The 19565-nt window shown below is 44.5% G+C and overlaps 1 protein-coding gene across 1 annotated transcript in view; it reads right to left on the bottom strand.

Moving 5' to 3' along the window:
- NCKAP1L (NCK associated protein 1 like) overlaps positions 1 to 19294 on the bottom strand; it is a 1693457-nt gene extending 1674163 nt beyond the window's left edge. Inside the window, exon 1 of the mRNA XM_085654768.1 lies at positions 19024 to 19294. Within this exon, the coding sequence (XP_085510894.1) occupies positions 19024 to 19155 (132 nt within the window). The 5' untranslated portion in view covers positions 19156 to 19294. The remainder of the gene's footprint in view (positions 1 to 19023) is intronic.
- Between the last annotated feature and the right edge of the window lie 271 nt (positions 19295 to 19565).

Below are 19565 nucleotides of genomic sequence, written 5' to 3'. Positions count from 1 at the left end.
AAATTATGATTAGTGCTGCAGAAAGAAAAATTAGGGCACATTTTGACTTCTCAAATCCACTTCTATTTCATAATAAAAATTCTGACATGCAGACGAAAACAAGCACTTTGAATACCAGCAGCAGACTTCCCTGGTGAGCAGTAGCTTTACTACAGTGATTTAATGAGCAACTAGAGTGCTAACATTCAGAATTTATGGCAAATGTGTGACACATCTGAATGTCTTCTTGAGGGAACCAAAGTAAAAAACTGAAAGTATTTCCTACTGAGGAGACTGCAGTAAATGAGGAAGTTAGGAAACTTCATAACAAATAAATCTCCCAAGATGGCCACCAGAGACAAAAGAGCCCAAATGTAGCCCAAATATCACCCAGATGTAGCCCAAGTATAGCCCAATGACAGAATGTCCCAGAGTGTTCTAACGAACAACTAGAGCGCTAACAGTCTTACTTCTAAGAAAAAGTATGGCACACCTCAAGCCATCTTGATTGGAATAAACTGGTAACACTTAAAACATTTAATTTACAAAGGAACAAATTGAGGGGGTTCATTTTGCCATAGAAATTATGATTAGTGCTGCAGAAAGAAAAATCGGGCACATTTTAACTTCTCAAATCCTCTTCTATTTCATTAAAAAATTCTGATATGGAGAGTGAAACATGCACTTTTAATACCAGCAACAGACTTCCCTGGTGAGCAGTAGCTTTACTACAGTGATCTAATGAGCAACTAGAGTGCTAACATTCAGAATTCATGGCAAATGTGTGACATATCTGAATACCTTCTTGATGGAATCAAAGTAAAAAACTGAAAGAATTTCCTACTGAGGAGACTGCAGTAAATGAGGAAATTAGGAAACTTCATAACAAATACATCTCCCAAGATGGCCACCAGAGACAAAAGAGCCCAAATGCAGCACAAATATCACCCAGATGTAGCCCACATGTAGCCCAATGACAGAAGTGTGCAAAACACTTATTGTTTGTGTATTTGCAGTTTTATATAGTGCAGACTTGTCAGGTATTGGAGTGCTTTACATGAGCATTGGTTACATCACAAAAGATCAAATTCATTTTGGTTGTAGACATGGGGAGATTAAGTGATTTGACCAGAATCTCAGAATGTTGAGCTGAAGCAGAAACTCCAACCTGGTTCCCCATTTGCAAAGTCTGCAGCTCTGGAAGTAACACCACATCCTCTCCCCTAAGTGCAACATTTAATCAAGTGGTCAACTGGATAAAAAAACATAAAGATTACAAATAATTTAAAAGTTCTTTGTCGCTATTTTTAGAGCACTAACCATAATTTTGATGCAAATAAGACCCTCTCATATATGTAATTTCTAAAGGAAATGCTCTAGGTATTACAGTTTTGATTACATCAAGATGACGTCAGGCGTTCCACACTTTTGAAATAAATCAAGAATGTTAGCAATCTAGTTGTTCATTGGGATACTGTTGAGAGGCAGAGGCCAGGGGCACGGACTCTGAAAATTGAAGGCAGGTAGGAGAGTGCAGAGGCAACAATTTGACCACACTGGGCAGGCAGGAAGGGTAGTGGCAGCACAACAGACTATGGAGGGCAGTAGAAAGGGGGGCAGGGGCAACAAACCAACAATACAGGACTGGCAAGAGAGGCTGTGGCAATATAATAGACCATTGTGGGCAGAAGGAAGAGGCAGTGGTAGTACAACCATACATGCCAACAGACCCGTTTCAGCCGGGAAACGTCCAATGTTTTTAAGCTCAAATGGGCTTTATTTGATCTGTCTCCTGTCTACAATCTCCTCTTTTTCAATGTAACTCAAAGGGGAAAATCAATACCCCAGTTGTTTTTTCAAAATCTCCCTCTTACCAAGTTCAAAATGTTCGCAAGTATGGTACATTGGATCACGGTAGGCAGGAGGAATTGGGGTAGGGACATGGACTTGGATAACAGAGGACAGGAGGAACATGGAAACATGGAGAGGTGCACCAATCTGACCCTACAGGGCAGGCATCAGGGTTTGCAGCAGCACAATACACCACACAGGGCATGCGGGACGGGAGTGCAGCACAACAATCCATAGAAAGCAATAGGGAGGGGACAGGACCATGCACATGGACAACAGAGAACAGAGGGGAAAGAGGCAATGGTAGCTAGCTGACCATAATGGACAGACAGGAGAGAAAGCTGCAGCATAACAGACCATAAAGGGCAGGAGGGACGGATCAGGGGCATTACAATGGAACAGACAAGCCAGGAGGGAGGGAATAGGGATCTGCACATGGAAACAAAGGGCTGGGGGCAAGGGGGCAGGGCAGGAGCAGCAAGATGACCATGGAGGTCAGGCAGGATGGGCACTAGAAATAAGACACACCATGGAGAGCAACAGTGAGACTATGATGGCATACACACAGACCATGGAGGGAATGTGGGAGGGGGTCAGGGGCAGCTAGCTGACCACACAGGGAAGGTGGGAGGGGCCTTGGCAGCACAGAAGACCATGCATGGCAAGCGGGAGGGTTAGTGGCAGCACAATGGCTATGATGGGCAAGAAGGAGGGTGCAGGGGCATGCACAAAGGACCATGGAGGATAGAATGGATGGTCAGGACATGGGCACAGACAAGAGAGTTCAGGGGAAGGGGCCTCACAACAGACCGCGCGGGGCAGGCAGGAGGAGTAGTTGCAGCACAACAGACCAGGGAGGGCAGAAGGGTGTGGCAGTAAAATGGACCATGGAGGACAGGAGGAAGGGGATAGGGGCATGGCATGTGGACAGGCAGGGTGGAGATGGCAGAGACAGGTTACAGTCATCTGAAAATGCTAGGCAGGTGGGAGGGGAGTGGCAGCTCAACAGAACACTCAGTGTAGAAAGGAGTGGCAGGTCCATGGAACATGGTGGGCAAAAAGGATGGAGCAGGGGCATGCACAAAGACATCGGAGAGCAGGGGGAAGGAGAATAGGGGCAGCAAGCTAAGCACAGAGGCTAAGCAGGAGGTCAATGATGGGCCATAGAATTGGGCAATCGAGGGCAGGAGGAGTGGACTGGTACATCATGCTAAATGGAGGGCAGTGGCAGTACATCAGACCATGCATGGCAGGAGGGAGGAGGCTAGTCCATCGATTCAGACAACAGAGGTTAGGGAGGAGGTGGATGGGGCATCAAGCTAACTGTTTAGAGAAGGTGGGTATTAGGAACTTTATTGTTTTTAAAATGTGTGTCTGTGCGAACTACTTAAAATATGAACAAGTATGCAGCATAATCTCACTTTTATTCAGGAAGAAGAGGACTTTTGTGACTGTGACTCCGGGCTCACTTGACAGAAACACCCCCTGACGTCATCAGCAGTGCATTGCGGGCGCGCAATTTATAGTTAGCTGAACTAACTATAACGGGGGAATTTCAATGGTTTTGTCCGAGTGAAAAGTCCAGCTAACTATAATGCCCCTGAAACCTATGGTTTTTTCAGTGAACTTTTAAGGTTTTTTAAATGCTAATTCCTAACTATAATGTGCCTGAAACCTATGGTTTTTTCAGTAAATGTATTTATATATATATTGCCTATCCGTGCCATAACATCTAGTTTGCTCTTTGGGTTCCATCCAAACTGGTCATTGTCTTAAGGAAACAGAGGATAGTAAAGGTCCCAGCAGGGTCCACTGTAGGACTCATGCCTGCTGCATATGGCTGGTCACGACAATGAATAAAAATGAAGTCCTCTTAACACCTTCCATGCACCACGGATTTCCCACCTACGGTGAAGCCACTACCATCGGGCAATAACCACACTATCAAAATGGATTTAAGCCCTGACCCCTCAGGTCCCAATGCTTTCATCATCAACTACCCACCCAACCTTTAGAAAAACAAAGACAAAAACCACAAGCATAACCTACTAAGGTCTAGGCCCGAAACTTTAACCCTTTCGCTGCTAGGCCTTTCCCCCCTGTGCTAAGCCTTTTTTTGGCTATTTGGGGGTAGTGCGCACTTAGGCCCCTGTAACTTTTTGACCACATTAGGTATTCACGCCAAATTTACGTCCTTTTCTTCCAACATCATGGGGATTGTAAAGGTACCCAGGGTTTGTGGATTCCCCTGGAGGGGAAAAAAGGGCTGCAAATGAAAGTGTCTGGGTTTTTCCCTGCAAATGGTATCAAAAAAGGGGTTGTGGGGCTGAAATCACCATTTCCCCAGCTTTTAGGGAATGGCAGACTTTTGTCAGAAAACAAGCATGTTTTACACAGTTTGGGCATTTTTCTGGGACATAGCCTATTTTTGCTATTTTTTGTGCTTTGAACCTCCTTCCAGTTAATGGGAGAAATGGCTATGAAAGCAATAATGGATCCTGGAAAGCTATACATTTTAGAAAAGTAGACAACATTTTGAATTGAGCAATGGGTCATTTGTGTAGATCCATCAGGGTTTCTTTATAGAAACTAACAGTTAAATATAGGAAAAATTTAAAATTAGTTGAAAAAAACAGCCTTTTGTGTCAACATTTTCACTTGTAACTTCTTCTAATTATGACAGCTCTTTGAAAGAAATACCGTTACATCTGCTGGACCTTTCTAGTTGTGGGGATATATAGGACTTGTAGTTTCACCAAGAACCCGACTAACCCAGAGTCAAAAACTGAGCAGCAATTTGCAATGGCTTTTTATTATGTACCGAGTATATATCAATTATTTTGGGAATATGTATACATGGAAAAATCGGTATGAAAGACACCTGCGTATTTCTGAAATGGGAACAAATTATAGAGTGTAGAAACAGTAGATATTTGCACATTTTCGAAATTGGGAATACTCATACTAGCATGAGAATTATCGGTCATTTTTCAAAATGATTTGTTTTTTACACAATGTCTTTCATTTGGAAGGAAGAAATGCATCGAAATTCAATAGGTAATAACAGTTGCTTTACAAATTTGAATTACCCTAAGTCTCCTGATAAAAATGGTACCTCACTTGTGTGGGTCGGCCTAGTGCCCGCGACAGAAAACAGCGCAAAACGCAACGTGGTCACACCTCAATTTCACAGTGAAAAATGACCCTTTTTTGGCAAAGTGCCTAGCTGTAGTTTTTTAACCATAGCTCTGCTGGCACCTAGGGAAACCTAGCAAACCTATACATTTTTGAAAACTAGACACCCAGAGGAATCCAGGATGGGGTGACTTGACTGCCTCCCACCAGGTTCTGTTACCCAGAATCCCTTGCAAACCTAAACAATTGGCAAAAAAACACATTTTCCCCACATTTCTGTGGTGGAAAGTTCTGGAATCTGCGTGGATCCACAAATTTCCACCCACCCCGCATCCCCCAAAGTCTTCCGAGAAAAATGGTACTTCACTTGTGTGGGTCGGCCTAGTGCCCGCGACAGAAAACAGCGCAAAACGCAACGTGGAAAACACCTCAGTTTCGCAGTGAAAAATGACCCTTTTTTGGCAAAGTGCCAAGCTGTAGTTTTTTAACCATAGCTCTGCCGGCACCTAGGGAAACCTAGCAAACCCACACATTTCTGAAAACTAGACACCCAGGGGATTCTAGGGAGTTGTGGCTTGCGTGGATCACCCAACGTTTCCTTACCCAGAATCCCATGCAAAGCTCAATTTTAGCTGAAAAATGCACTTTTTCACACATTTTAGTGTGTGAAAGGTGTGGCATCCTGCGCTGACACAAATTTCCTACCACCCAGCGTTCCCCCGGGTCTCCCGATAAAAACGGTGCCTCACACGTGTGGAAGTCCCAAGTACCCGCGACAGGCAAGGGCCCAAAACGTAGTGAGGCGACCTCAAAATTGCCTATCACAAAACGATCTGGTTTTGCAAAGGGGGTACCCTGGGTTTTTGGCCCGGCGCTCGGCGGCCCCTAGGGAAACCTACCAAACCCACACATTTCTGAAAACTAGACACCCGGGGAATTCCAGGGAGGTATGGCTTCCGTGGATCCCCCAACGTTTCCTTACCCAGAATCCCCTGCAAAACTCAATTTTAGCAAAAAAAATCACTATTTTCACACATTTTTGTGTGGGAAAGTTGGGGCATCACTGGGCTGACACAAATTTCCTACCACCCAGCATTCCCCCGGGTCTCCCGATAAAAACAGTACCTCACTTGTGTAGGAGGCCCAAGTACCCGCGACAGGCAAGGGCCCAAAACGTATTGAGGCGACATCAAAATTGCCTATCTCAAAACGACCTGGTTTTGCAAGGGGGGTCCCCGGGGTTTTTGGCCCGAGCTCGGCGGCCACCTAGGGAAACCTACCAAACCCACACATTTCTAAAAACTAGTCACCCGGGGGCTTCCAGGGAGGTATGGCTTGCGTGGATCCCCCAACGTTTCCTTACCCAGAAGAATGCCCTTCAAACCTCAAATTTAGCTGAAAAAAACACTTATTTCACACATTTTTGTGTGGGAAAATTGTGGCATCAGCTAGGCAAAAGTCTGAGCCTAGTGGGCTTTCTGCTGCCCTGGGGGGGAATCGGGGGAGGGGGTTCGTCCCGATATGCCTCCAAACGAAGCAGAAAAACTGTGTCTATTTTTTGTGGGGGTGGGGGCATTGGTATGACCATTTTGGGTAGCCCCCACCCCCATGCATAAAAAAAGCCTGCATACTCGCTGGCGCCTAGTGGGCTTTCTGCCCCCCAGGGGGCAGATCAGGGGCCACTGCCACCATCTGCCCTCCCGGAGGGCAGAAACACTGGAATTTCTCTGGGGTGGGGTGGGTGTATTGTCATGCCCATTTTGGGCAGCCCCTACCCCTACACTAATAAAACAAAAAAATCCATGCTTTCTAGTGGGCTTTCTGCGCCTCCCGGGGGGGCCAGATTGGGGGCTTCAGCTCCCATCTGCCTCCCGAGGGGCAGAAAGACTGTCCTTTTTGGGGTGGGGTGGGGGCATTTAAGTGCCGTTTCAGGCAGCCCACAGCCGAAAAACAATTGCGCAAAAAAAATCCCTGGTGGATAGTGGGCTTTCTGCCCCTCTGGGGGAGGGGCAGATTGTGGGCTACCGCCCCCATATGCCCCCCAGGGGGGCAGAAAGGCTGTGATGGTGGCGGGGGTGGGGGCATTGGGGTGCCCATTTTGGGCAGCCCCCACCCTAAAAACAATAGTGCAAATTAAAATCCCTGGCATTTAGTGGGTTTTATGGAAAGGCTATAATGGTGGCAGTGGCGGGGGTGGGGGCATTGGCGTACCCGTTTCGGGCACCCACCACCCTAAATAAAATTGTGTGAAAAAAATCCCTGGCGTCAAGGGGGCTTTCCGCCCACCGAAGGGGCAGATTTGGGGCCAATGCCCCATCTGCCCCCGGGGGGCAGAAAGACTAATAATTACGGGGGTGGAGTGGGGGCAATGGCATGCCTGTTTTGGGTAGCCCCCACCCTTATTTTTGATGTCTAAAAAAACCCTGGTGTCTAGTGGGCTTTTTGCCCCCATGGGGCAGATTAGGGGCCAATGCCCCATCTTCTCCCAGGGGGGGGCAGAAAGGCTGTAATGGTGGCCGGTGGGGTGTGGGCATGGGCATGCTCGTTTTGGGCAGCCCCCACCCTTTTTTTTCCCAAAACTTTTCGCTGGTGTCTAGTGGGATTTCTGTCCCCCCCCCCGAAGGGGCAGATTAGGGGCCAATGCCCCATCTGCCCCCCAAGGGGGGCAGAAACACTTTAATGATTGCGGGAGAGGTGTGGGCATGGGCATGCCCATCTTGGGCAGCCCCCACCCTTATTTTTATTTCCAAAAAATTCCATGCTGTCTAGTGGGATTTTTGCTCCCCCGGGAGGGGCAGATTGGGGGCTACTGCCCCCCAGGGGGGGCAAAAAGACTAAATGATGCCAAAATTATTTGGGGGGAGTAAAGGCCCTTGCCCAAGGGGCCGCTCCCCCCTCCCTGGTGTCTAGTGGGTTGATCCCTGCTTGGGGATCACCCTCCTGTGGCAGGGATTCACTGGGGAGATTCTCCCCTTTCCAACGATACATCTCCCGTCTTTCTACGTAGATAGCCCCCTGAGCACGTAGAAAGGGAAACTGAAATGAGCCTCTTGGCTCATTTCAGTTTCGGTTTCACTGAAATGACGTCAGCGCGACGTGCGTGCCGATCGTCTTTTCAGGGAAACCAGGGAGGTCCTCGGGAGCTGGGGAAGCTCTTCCCCAGCTCCCGAGGCTCTTTCAGCAGGAAAGGCAATCCCTCTGGTGCACGCACCAGAGGGATTTCCATTGCATGTTTCATGACGAGCTGGACTCGTCATGAGCACACGAGCACTGTGTGCCATGATGAGTCCAGATCGTCATGAGCATGCAAGGGGTTAATCTCAGACATCTATTATTGTGCAAACAAAGGTAGTAGAGTTAATGACCTTATTTTCTAAACCAGAAAAAGAGCTTGTTGGCGTAAAGTCCTCTACTCTATGCTCCAAATATCATGCACCAGGAAAACACCCTATGGTCTCAAACTGACTACAGCTCCTTCGCCCTCGCTCAATGCCAATGCCACCATCACCCTCTATAACAATGGCATCATCCTTATTCAAGCGTCTAATGCCAATCTGATTAAGTTAGCCAACATCTTCCCGTCCCTCAAGCACACGGCCTCGGCGAAGTCCATTGACACCCACCCTCATTCTTCCAGCAATCCGGTCATCACCAGTCCCCCCACCTCTCAGCCTAGACCCTCACTCCCTTTGAATTACTCCTCGCTGCCAGATGATCACAGTGGGGCTCAGTCCCTGGCGGAGGTGCCCCAACCTCCTAGTCCCTTGACCCAACAGGTGATAAACATCTTAGGGCTGCTCGGTGCACAACCAACTAGTCTGGTCCTCTCTGTTCCTCGCACGGAGAGCTCACCCAGTTCCCTATTTTCATTGCCCCAGCAATTGAGGGACATCTCGGGTACTCTCGGCATACAGTCAACTAGTCCGACCCCTTCTGCTCCGCCCACGAAGAGATCCCCATGTGACCTTGTATCTTTGCCTTCATCAGTTGAACACTCGTCCCTCATCCCTCCCCCTACGCCACATACCAAGCGGGTGAATAAACAAATGCCCCACTCCGGCCATGATTTGCTATATCCTCGATCTCTGGTAGGACTTGCTCAGGACCCTCATAGATATGGTCTGACCACTGTCGCTAACGTTACATCTCTGGCTCCCGACCATGATTTATCATACCCTCGATCTCCCGCAGGAATTGCTCAGGACCCTCAGAGCTATGCTCAGACCACTGACGCTAACGCTACATCATTGATTCCCAAGGTTCACTATAACCCGCTAGTTCCACACGTTCAACTCCGTCCCCAGGAACAACGATCCACCACCTTAGCGCACGCAGGCTTACACGGAGACTCCTCCTCTCTGTTAACACATTCTATACCCCTTTCAGACTTAGGTGCACGCCTTGATGATATGTATCTCCAGCTGCACCTTCTCACTACCGAACTACATGACCTAAAAGTCCTTTCAAAGGATTTTTTCCCAATGATTAGTTCCATCCTCACCTCTACGAATCTGCCTAGAACCGCCCGAGTCATAGTGATTGCTTGGGCCAGGTGTTAGCCTCCGCTGTCTCGCAAACCATTCCCTTAGCTAACGCGCCCACACGGCCCAGAAGAGCTGAGACCTTGGCGTCCAATGATCTTAATGACCTTCACAACTCCTACTCGACTAGGTCCAATCCCAACTTGACCCCACCGAAGCACATACAAACATTCATCCTAACCTGCACAGAGAACCTCCTCATAATCTTAGAGTTATCAATAAAGACAATCTCACGCGTATGAATGTCACCCAGACTCCTTCAGCCACAAATCCTCCACGTATGAAATGTGTACTACTCAATTGCAGGTCTGCCAGCAAACGTACCTCCGAAATATTCGACTCAATTCAACACAATGATCTTGACATCATCATTCTTACTGAATCCTGGCTAAATCCAGCCTTCACTCCTATTTTAGACCTTCTTGTACCTCCTACTCATGACATAATTAGGCTAGACAGAGTTAGGAAGCATGGAGGGGGCCTAGCCTGCATTCATAGAAACACACTCTTGATTTCCCACATATAGTCCTCTCTGCCCTCTGCCTGTGAATATCTTTGTCTCAACATCGCAAGTAACAACCGGCCGGTTTGCAAACTTCACACCTTTTAACACCCTCCGGGAGACAACCTCCTTTTTATTGCACAAATGGAGATCATCTCAAGTAATGTCGACTCAGCCATCTCCCAAATCTTTCTTGGCGATTTCAATCTCCATTGGTCTAATCCTAATGACCAAGCGGTTACTTGCCTTAAAGACTTTTTGAAGGATCATGAACTTAAGCAGCACTGTGACCAGCCAACACACAATAAAGGTGAAACTTTAGACCTCATTATCTCGAAAGGGCAGTCCATCACACTGGAATCCATTACCCCTTGCGATTGGTCAGACCACCACTGCATTCTCTTCTATATCAACATGGAGGTGAAGTGGAGGAAGGCTCATCCAACGAAATCTAAGATCTGGAAAAGGGATTTCAGATCTATAAACCCAGTTGAATTAGCTGCCCACTGTAAAACTGCCCTCTCCTCCCAAGCCAACTTGAGTGAGGTTCAGTTACTCACCGACGCTTACAACTCGACCATCTCTAACATCTTGGATGACATTGCACCTCTTCAACTAAAAAATACCTCAACAAAAAAATCCAAACCATGGTACAACGACAATCTAAACACAGAACGACGCAACCTCAGGGCAGCTGAACGAGCCTGGAAGTCAAATCCCTCCTTGGAAAACATAAACTTCCTTAGAGATGTCAGGAGTATATATAACAAGCAAATCAAGTGCGCTAAGGCAGATTACTTCAGACAACAACTTGATCAATCTGCTAATTGCCCCAAGAAACTCTTCGAATTGGTCAAACAACAATCAACTTCGGGGACAAATCACTCTGTCTCCAATGTCAGCCAACTGTCTGGTGATGAATTTTCTGCTTTCTTCACTGAGAAATCAAGACTCATCTCCAGTGAACTTGCCTCCAAGAAGGCTCTACTGCTAGCTTCTGGGTCTGCACCACCTCTTGTCATAGATAAGCCCAATCTCACCAGCCTGATCATCAAGAACAAGGCCTCATGGAGCACCTTTACCCCATTCAGTGAAAAAGACATCCACAGGATTCTTCAGAACATCAATCCATCCAACCACTTCAGTGACCCATTGCCCCCGACCATCTTCAACGAGATCAAGAATGCTCTCATCCCCACATGGACAAGGATAGTAAACGCTTCTCTATCCCAAGGCACGATCCCAGACTGTCTAAAAGCAGCGCAGGTATCACCCATACTAAAAAAAACAACCGCAGAGAAATCTGACCTCAATAATTTCCGCCCCATATCTAACATCCTCACTCTAGGTAAACTACTCAAAAAATGTGCACAATCCCAACTTTGTGCTCACATGGAGAATTTCCAACTCCTTCACCAACATCAATCAGGCTTTCGGAAGGGGCACAGCACAGAATCGGCACTCACGCACGTTATTGACGACATATTAAATATACTCGATCAAAATGGCTCCTGCCTCCTGATTCTCCTTGACCTTTCCTCCGCATTCGACATGGTTAATCACGACAACCTCATTTCCACTCTGAAGAACAGGATGGGATTCTCGGGTCTGGTGCTACAATGGTTCTTCTCCTTCCTCCACCACAGAACACAAAGAGTCAAGGCAAACCACTCCCTCTCCCAGCCCTCTCCAGTACTCATGGGTGTCCCCCAAGTGTCCGCCCTCTCTCCTATCCTTTTCAACCTCTTTTTGGAACCTCTAGCTAATTCTCTAAATGACATGAACATTCCCTTCCATATGTACGCTGACGACACACAACTTTACCTGAAAATCTCATCCCTGTATAACATCATTTCACTCAACTCTACCTTAACGTCTACTCAGAATTGGTTAACTGAGAACCACCTCCTGCTCAACACTTCCAAAACTGAATTCCTTCTCATCTCTCCTCCGAACCACTCCTTCAAGCTGGACCTTTTGTTGACTCACCTCACTGCTTTCAACTGCACTCCTCTCATCATAGACTCTGCCAAATCCCTTGGAATCACCTTGGATAAGCACCTGAATATGAAATATCATATTAGCAACGTAGGTAAGGGAGCTAATCACTTGACGAGGACACTCAGAAATATCAAACCCTTCCTTCCACAACATGACTTCAAACAAGCGGTCCAAGCACTGGTCTTGCCGAGTCTAGATTATGGCAGCGCTACGCTTTGTGGCCTTCCCAAGTACACCCTGGCTCCACTGAGGTCAGCACTGAACGTTGCGGCCAGACTAGTTACTGGTACCAAACGAAATGAGCACATCTCCCCAGTCCTAAAGTCTCTTAAATTGTTGCCCTACGAAGTCCGAAACCAGTTAAAGATTATCGTTCTAGCGCACAAAGCCTTGCACGACAACACACCCAGGTACCTAGCACAAAAGCTTGAATTATCATGTGGCGAGAGAGCTTCAAGAAGCGCTAACAACTTCCTCCTGAAACCACGTATCATGAATAAAAAGAGTACTTGTCGTCGAGCCTTTTCAGGTGCTGCACCAAAGATCTGGAACTCTCTTTCACCGGATTTGTGCAGAATATCATCAATAACTGCTTTCAAACTTGAAGCCAAAAGATTCCTAATGAACAAATTCTTACCTTAATTTGGGCGATGTGCATTGGCGCGCAACCATTGATCCTACAACAGTTGTTGATTGACTCTACATCCTTTTTACCATCCTGTGTTTCTGCTCTCTGCCCCTTCGGATGTAAGGCTTGCCCCCCGTAGCAGCCTGTTATTGACCTGTTTATTTCATTACTCGCTGTGTACCACCTGTCTGTGATTATTGTGACTTTAATTGTTTGGTATTCTTATCTGATATCGTTACTGGAGCTGTATTCTCACTCTCTTCTCGTTGTGTATCACTGATATGTGATTTTTTGTGACTACAACTGGTTGGCATTTTTACTTATAGTACTCTCCCTTTCTTCCTTTTGTAAAGCGCTCTGATATCCCTCGGGATCTGGTTCGCGCTTTATAAAATTTTATAAAATAAAATAAAAAATAAAATAAAAAATGTATATATATATATATTCACTGAAAAAACCATAGGTTTCAGGGGTGTTATAGTTAGCTGGACTTTTCACTTGTACAAAACCATTGAAATTCCCCCGTTATAGTTAGTTCAGCTAACTATAACTCGCGCGCCCGCAATGCACTGCTGATGATGTCACATATTACATCACTCATGACATGGTCAGTGACATCACTCATGACATCACTGATGACATCTCAAATGACATCACTGATGACATCACTGATGACATCATCCAGTGAATGTGTGTTTTTCTGAAAATTAAATATGTTTTATATATGTATATCTCAAGGTCGATGGAAGAATAAATGGGTATATAAGTGTCTAAATGGATGATTTGTTTTTGAAAAATTGATTGTGTAACTGACTGATTAAGTGTATCATAGTGAATACATGGCTTAATGAGTAATGTTTAAATATGTAAATATCTGTATCAGTCTCTCACTTTTTGTATAAGTGGCTGCATGGGTTGGTGAGTAGCTACATGGGTGTCTATATAGGTTATTAGTTGGTTTTTTGAGTATCAGTCTGAGTGTCTGCATGGTTCGGTGGGGGGTATTACGTAGTGCATAGGTGCATGAATGAGTGACTCACTGTTTGTATGTGTTGAACACAGCATGTGTGCAGGACTGTATGGGTGGATGAGTGTGTGTATGGGTGTGTTAGTGAGTGAATGACTGTCTCAATAGTGTCTTTATGAGTAACTACATATGTTTTAAACTAGTATATGTGACTATTGGTGTATATATGTGAGTATATGTGAGAGTGAGAGATTGAAAGAGTTCCTGTATGAATAAGTATGTGTTTCTATAAGTGATTGTTTAAAAGACTAAGTATGTGTAAGTTTCCGTAGAAGTAAGTGTGGTGGTGTGTGTATAACTGTATATGCAAGTAAATGTATGTTTGATTCTTTATTAGCATGAGTGACTATGTGTGTGAGTAACTCTATGGATGAGTGGCATTGTGTAACAGGATGTATAGGTGTATGAGTACATATGATGAGTGAGTACATGTATGAGTGACTGTATAGGACTGTTGGTGAATGAGTGGATGTGTATGTGGATCTTAGAATTACTGAAGAGGTTGTTGTAACTGGTATTGGTATGTCCATTGTTTTGAAAATGTTAGTCTCTATTTTTGAATGTGTGTATCAAAGGTTATATTAGGGTGAGAGGAGGTCTGCCACTCTATCACAAGGATGATGTCATCAGTGATGTCATCAGTGATGTCATTTGAGTTACCAGTTTATTCCAATCAAGATGGCTTCAGGTGTGCCATATTTTTGTCATAATGAAGACAGTAAGCGCTCTAGTTGTTTTTAAGAACACTCTGGGACATTCTGTCATTGGGCTATACTTGGGCTACATCTGGGTGATATTTGTGCTGCATTTGGGCTCTTTTGTCTCTGGTGGCCATCTTGGGAGATTTATTTGTTATGAAGTTTCCTAATTTCCTCATGTACTGCAGTCTGCTCAGTAGGAAATGCTTTCAGTTTTTTACTTTGATTCCATCATGAAGGTATTCAGATATGTCACACATTTGCCATAAATTCTGAATGTTAGCACTCTAGTTGCTCATTAGATCACTGTAGTAAAACTACTGTTCACCATGGAAGTCTGCTCCTGGTATTAAAAGTGCATGTTTCAGTCTGCATGTCAGAATATTTTAATGAAATAGAAGAGGATTTGAGAAGTCACTCAAAATGTGCCCTCATTTTCTTTCTTCAGCATTAATCATAATTTCTATGGCAAAATGAACACCCTAATTGTGTTCCTTTTTAAATTAAATGTTTTAAGTGTTACCAGTTTATTCCAATCAAGATAGCTTCAGGTGTGCCATACTTTTGTCATAATGAAGACAGTAAGCGCTCTAGTTGTTTTTAAGAACATTCTGGGACATTCTGTCATTGGGCTATACTTGGGCTACATCTGGGTGATATTTGGGCTACATTTGGGCTCTTTTGTCTCTGGTGGCCATCTTGGGAGACTTATTTGTTATGAAGTTTCCTAATTTCCTCATTTACTGCAGTCTCCTCAGTAGGAAATACTTTCACTTTTTTACTTTGATTCCATCAAGAAGGCATTCAGATGTGTCACACATTTGCCATAAATTCAGAATGTTAGCACTCTTTTTGCTCATTAGATCACTGTAGTAAAGCTACTGCTCACCAGGGAAAGCTGCTGCTGGTATTGAAAGTGCATGTTTCAGTCTGCATGTCAGAATTTTTTAATGAAATAGAAGAGGATTTGAGAAGTCACTCAAAATGTGCCAAAATGTTTCTTTCTGCAGCACTAATCATACTTTTTATGGAAAGATGAACCCCCTCGTTTTGTTCCTTTTTAAATTAAATGTTTTAAGAGTTACCACTTTAATCCAAGCAAGATGGCTTCAGGTGTGCCATACGTTTGTCATAAGTAGGACTGTTAGCGCTCTAGTAGTTCTTTGGAACACTCTGGGAAGCTGCAGTAGAACACAAAGGAATCCACTGACAGTTTCTGCCCTTGTTGGATGTACATGTTTTACTGAGAATGTCAGACTTCATTCTCACATGACTGAGAAAGATAATGTGAATTTACAGAAACTAAGCTCTCAGTTTAGCTTATAGATCACCTTCCAAACCTCTGTGGTAAAAGCATGAGAAAATGTTTTTCTCTCAATCATGATATCCCAGCAGAAGGCTTTTTCACATGGTGAAATCACCTTAGAACATACCACAATTCCTAAAATGAGTATGGTACCATCAACAAATAATTTATAATGTAACTAAAGTCTTAAAACCTTCTATTAACTGCAATGCTTTTTAATGAGGTGCTATCATGTATATTGGTCCCAAGATGGCTGCCAACACTTCTTGGATGAAGTGCTGACAGCCAATCAGATCTCAGGATGAGATGTGTGGTTAGGCTCCGCCCACATATATATATGCTTTTAAATGTTATTTTCTCAGGAAATACTGAACAGATTTACACCAGACCTGCAAAAGGCACTTCCTTGACCTTATGGCTACCTCTCTGCCAAATTTCAAGTAATTCTATTCAGCCGTTCGGGCTGTAGCTGTGTCTAAAGGTCCTATGGAAAAATGCATGGGGAAAACGCGTTTTGGGACCCCCCTTTTTTCTCGGCCCCTGCTTGACGAATCACCCCGAAACTTTCAGGGTAGGAGCTGAACGGAGCGCCCCATTAGTTTTCAAAATTTCACGAGGATTCGTCAACCGGCGCCAAAGTTATTCAAAATAGAATTTTGAGATTTCCTATGGAAACTAGGTTGTAACTATAACTATCTACTGGCGACCGCCAGTAGATAATACAGCAAAGTAATATATATATATAGATATATATACAGTAAAGTGATCTATTCCTGTGTGGAGTAGTGTTCTCTTTCAGCTGGTGCTTAAATTAATTGAAGGCAGACCTTCCAAAACCACTATGTAGTCCAAAAGAATAGCACAATATATAACCTACGTGATTTGACCTTCACATTGTTAATCACAATGTAAAGATAGATAGACAGACAGACAGATAGACAGATAGACAGATAGATAGATAGATAGATAGATAGATAGATAGATAGATAGATAGATAGATAGATAGATAGATAGATAGATAGATAGATAGATAGATAGATAGATAGATAGATAGATAGATTTGCAGCATGTCTAAGGTATAGGCAAGTCTTAGCGCTGGTTGCACGCTAGCATAGGCATCAAAAGAAGTCTTGGCAACATGTTCAAACCAGCCGCGCTCCCTTCCTCCCCTCACTCTAACGCTCTCACTCTCCGTCCATTTTCAGTCTGGTCTCCCTCTCTTCTTCCTGTTTGATCTCTCTCTCTTACCTGAAGCTTCTACTGTGCCCACTGTAATTAACCTGGGGAGCCGGAGAAAGTGTTAGGGCACGAGCAGCGGTCCCGCCCTTTAAAAGTGAGTAGATTAAAGGGTAATTTATTTAATCTAGCTCTATTGGCATCTGAAGATAGGTCTCGTATGGTCCCCTTTTCGACAAGTACTTAACAAACTGAAATGTGATTAATTTGAGCAGTCCTACAGCTAGCCTATTCAGCATCCCTACAAATGTACTCGAATGACTGAACTCTGGTTTAGACCTATAGTTTTTTAAATCAAAAAACACTTTTGCTATTGACAACACGCCTCTTTACCATCCATAAGTCCTTAAGGGACCCAAAGGAAGAATAAGAAATTGGCAGCAGCCACCTGACCAAGGAGGTATTTATACTAGGTAATTTATCTTTCACACGGACATGTCACAGGCAATTGTCTTTCTAAAAAGTCAGAATGGAACAGCCACGTCTGTGTTTTGTTTGTCATGTTTGCCAGTAGCTTGTGCGATGGAAGATTCCAGCCACCCATGTCATGGGTAAATGGGGTTAATCAACAGTTGGTAGTTTTGTTGGAAATTTCAGGGCAGTTTCCACTAGTGTATCTCAGGAGTGTAAGAACAGGTCTGATGTTATGGGCAAAATATTAAAGTTTCAAATCAGACACTTCATTTCATTTCAACTTTATGTTCGCAACAACCAAGCACACCTCGGATTTGTTTCAAACCGTGTCGTATTTATTTTTTTGAAATATCTTTAAAAAAAGTTGCAAAAGTTTGTAGTGTTACCCCTCTGAACTCCATTTAGTTGGTCGGAGAGAGAAATGTAGGACGTGTTTCTTTATCTGAGAGGCAGAACACAAATATTATATTGGCAGAGAAGATTTAGACTGATAAACTCTATGAGAGTGTTTACAATCCGCAGAGCACAGCAAGCTGCAGAACAGGACTTCTGTAATTTTGATGCCAACGTATTCTCATATTAATAAAGCAATTTCCAATTATGTGACACTTTATTCCACAAGCCTTGTGCAATAACACTTGGAATGAGAAAGCCTGTAAAAGGCTCCCATTCTGATCGAATGCAGTTCTTGAAACCCAACTTTCAATAGCAGGGCTGGTGACATTTTAAACCAATGCAGAGTTCTAGAGACCTTTTGCTCATGACCTATAAGGATGCTTGTTTCCGGTCCAGGGAAGACCTGGCTTGGCAGTTTGGCTGGACTGTTTCCATGAGGCACAGGGTCAAGACTGATTTGCATATAGCTGGGCTTGAACTGCTGTGGCTAAGTGAGCTAAAGAACCATGATGGATTCAACCCAGATCTGTGACTGGGGGTGAATATTTGAAAAGTTTCAGCACTCCGTCCATCATCGCCTTGTGTTCACGATCTATTAGTTTGCCACATCAATGTATAATTTTGCCTCACTTATTTTCCCACATGTTATACATGAATCAGGTCCTACATTGCATTTGTGATTTTGATCTCAGTTTGCAAGTTGTGAGATTGACGCGCCCCTGATGTTTCCACTTTCAAGCAGCCCCAACTTAAAATGCAATGCATGGTGCTGGTGCCCTGATGTCACATCCGTCATGTCTGTTCTGAGTTTTAAATGTATTATCATAGTGATCTCACGGGTTTCACCCTACTTTTCAACTGAGACATTACGGGTCTGATTGTGAGTTTGGAGATGGGTACTCAGTCACAAACCCGATGGCTAGCCTTTCCGCCTTATTACAAGTGCCATAGGATATAATATACTTTTGAGAAGGCAGAAGGTGAATCCCTCACATTTGAGATGAAGAAAGCTGTCTGCCATCTGTAAATCAGGCCCTTGGTTTTAGAAGCAATTAGCTGTAGTCGCTTCGCGCCTTTGCTGCTATTCATCTATACTTTTAGAATTCATGCCAGCAGGGCCTGAGAGTCAATTACAGCCAGATGGTCAGCTCCATACACAGACAAGTATAAATATATACACCAAATTATACATTCCTATTTGTTAAGACTAGCTCTGAGCTTGTAAACACTTTTGACAACGCCAACAGAGGAAGTCCACCATTCCCTCCCACACCCTTTTCGTCTCCCCCTTCTTCTCTTATCGTCTTACCTTCTTAATATTGTACATACGAATCAAAACACCTTTCCCTCTGTCGGTGAGGATGGTCATCTTTTCTGCCAATTTATGCTGGTAGGACGACATCAGAGACATTCTCGACTGTTTGAAGGACTGCTGTGCCATGAATTCACCTCCAAGGCAAACTGAAGGACTCTTGCTGACGGCGAAGTCTTTCACTTTGCAGAAACGAGGACTTCCGCCCCAGAAGTAGAATAGGCAGCCTCCCCCCGTCACAGTCGGTGGCAGTACACTGCCGATGGCGTGGATTGGTAAATCGCACCCCTGCTGCACACTGATGTCATCACCTTCGGACTTACCAATTGGTTGCCGAAGAGAACGCTAGACCACAAGACTATCTTCAACTTGCTGCTTCCTTAATAAAAAAAAGCTTTGCTTAAATTCTCTGCTTGTAACCATGAAAGAGGAAGGAGGCGTCAAACGAACTTCCTTTTTTGTTGTTGTTTCTGGTTTGTAACTATTTTTGCGACGTCAGTAAGGCCTTTCCAGCAAGGCAAAATGTGCACCCCTTTGGA

The sequence above is a fragment of the Triturus cristatus genome, chromosome 4_1 (assembly GCF_964204655.1).
Source record: "Triturus cristatus chromosome 4_1, aTriCri1.1, whole genome shotgun sequence".
NCBI lineage: Eukaryota > Metazoa > Chordata > Amphibia > Caudata > Salamandridae > Triturus > Triturus cristatus.
This window is presented reverse-complemented; position numbering and strand designations above follow the sequence as displayed.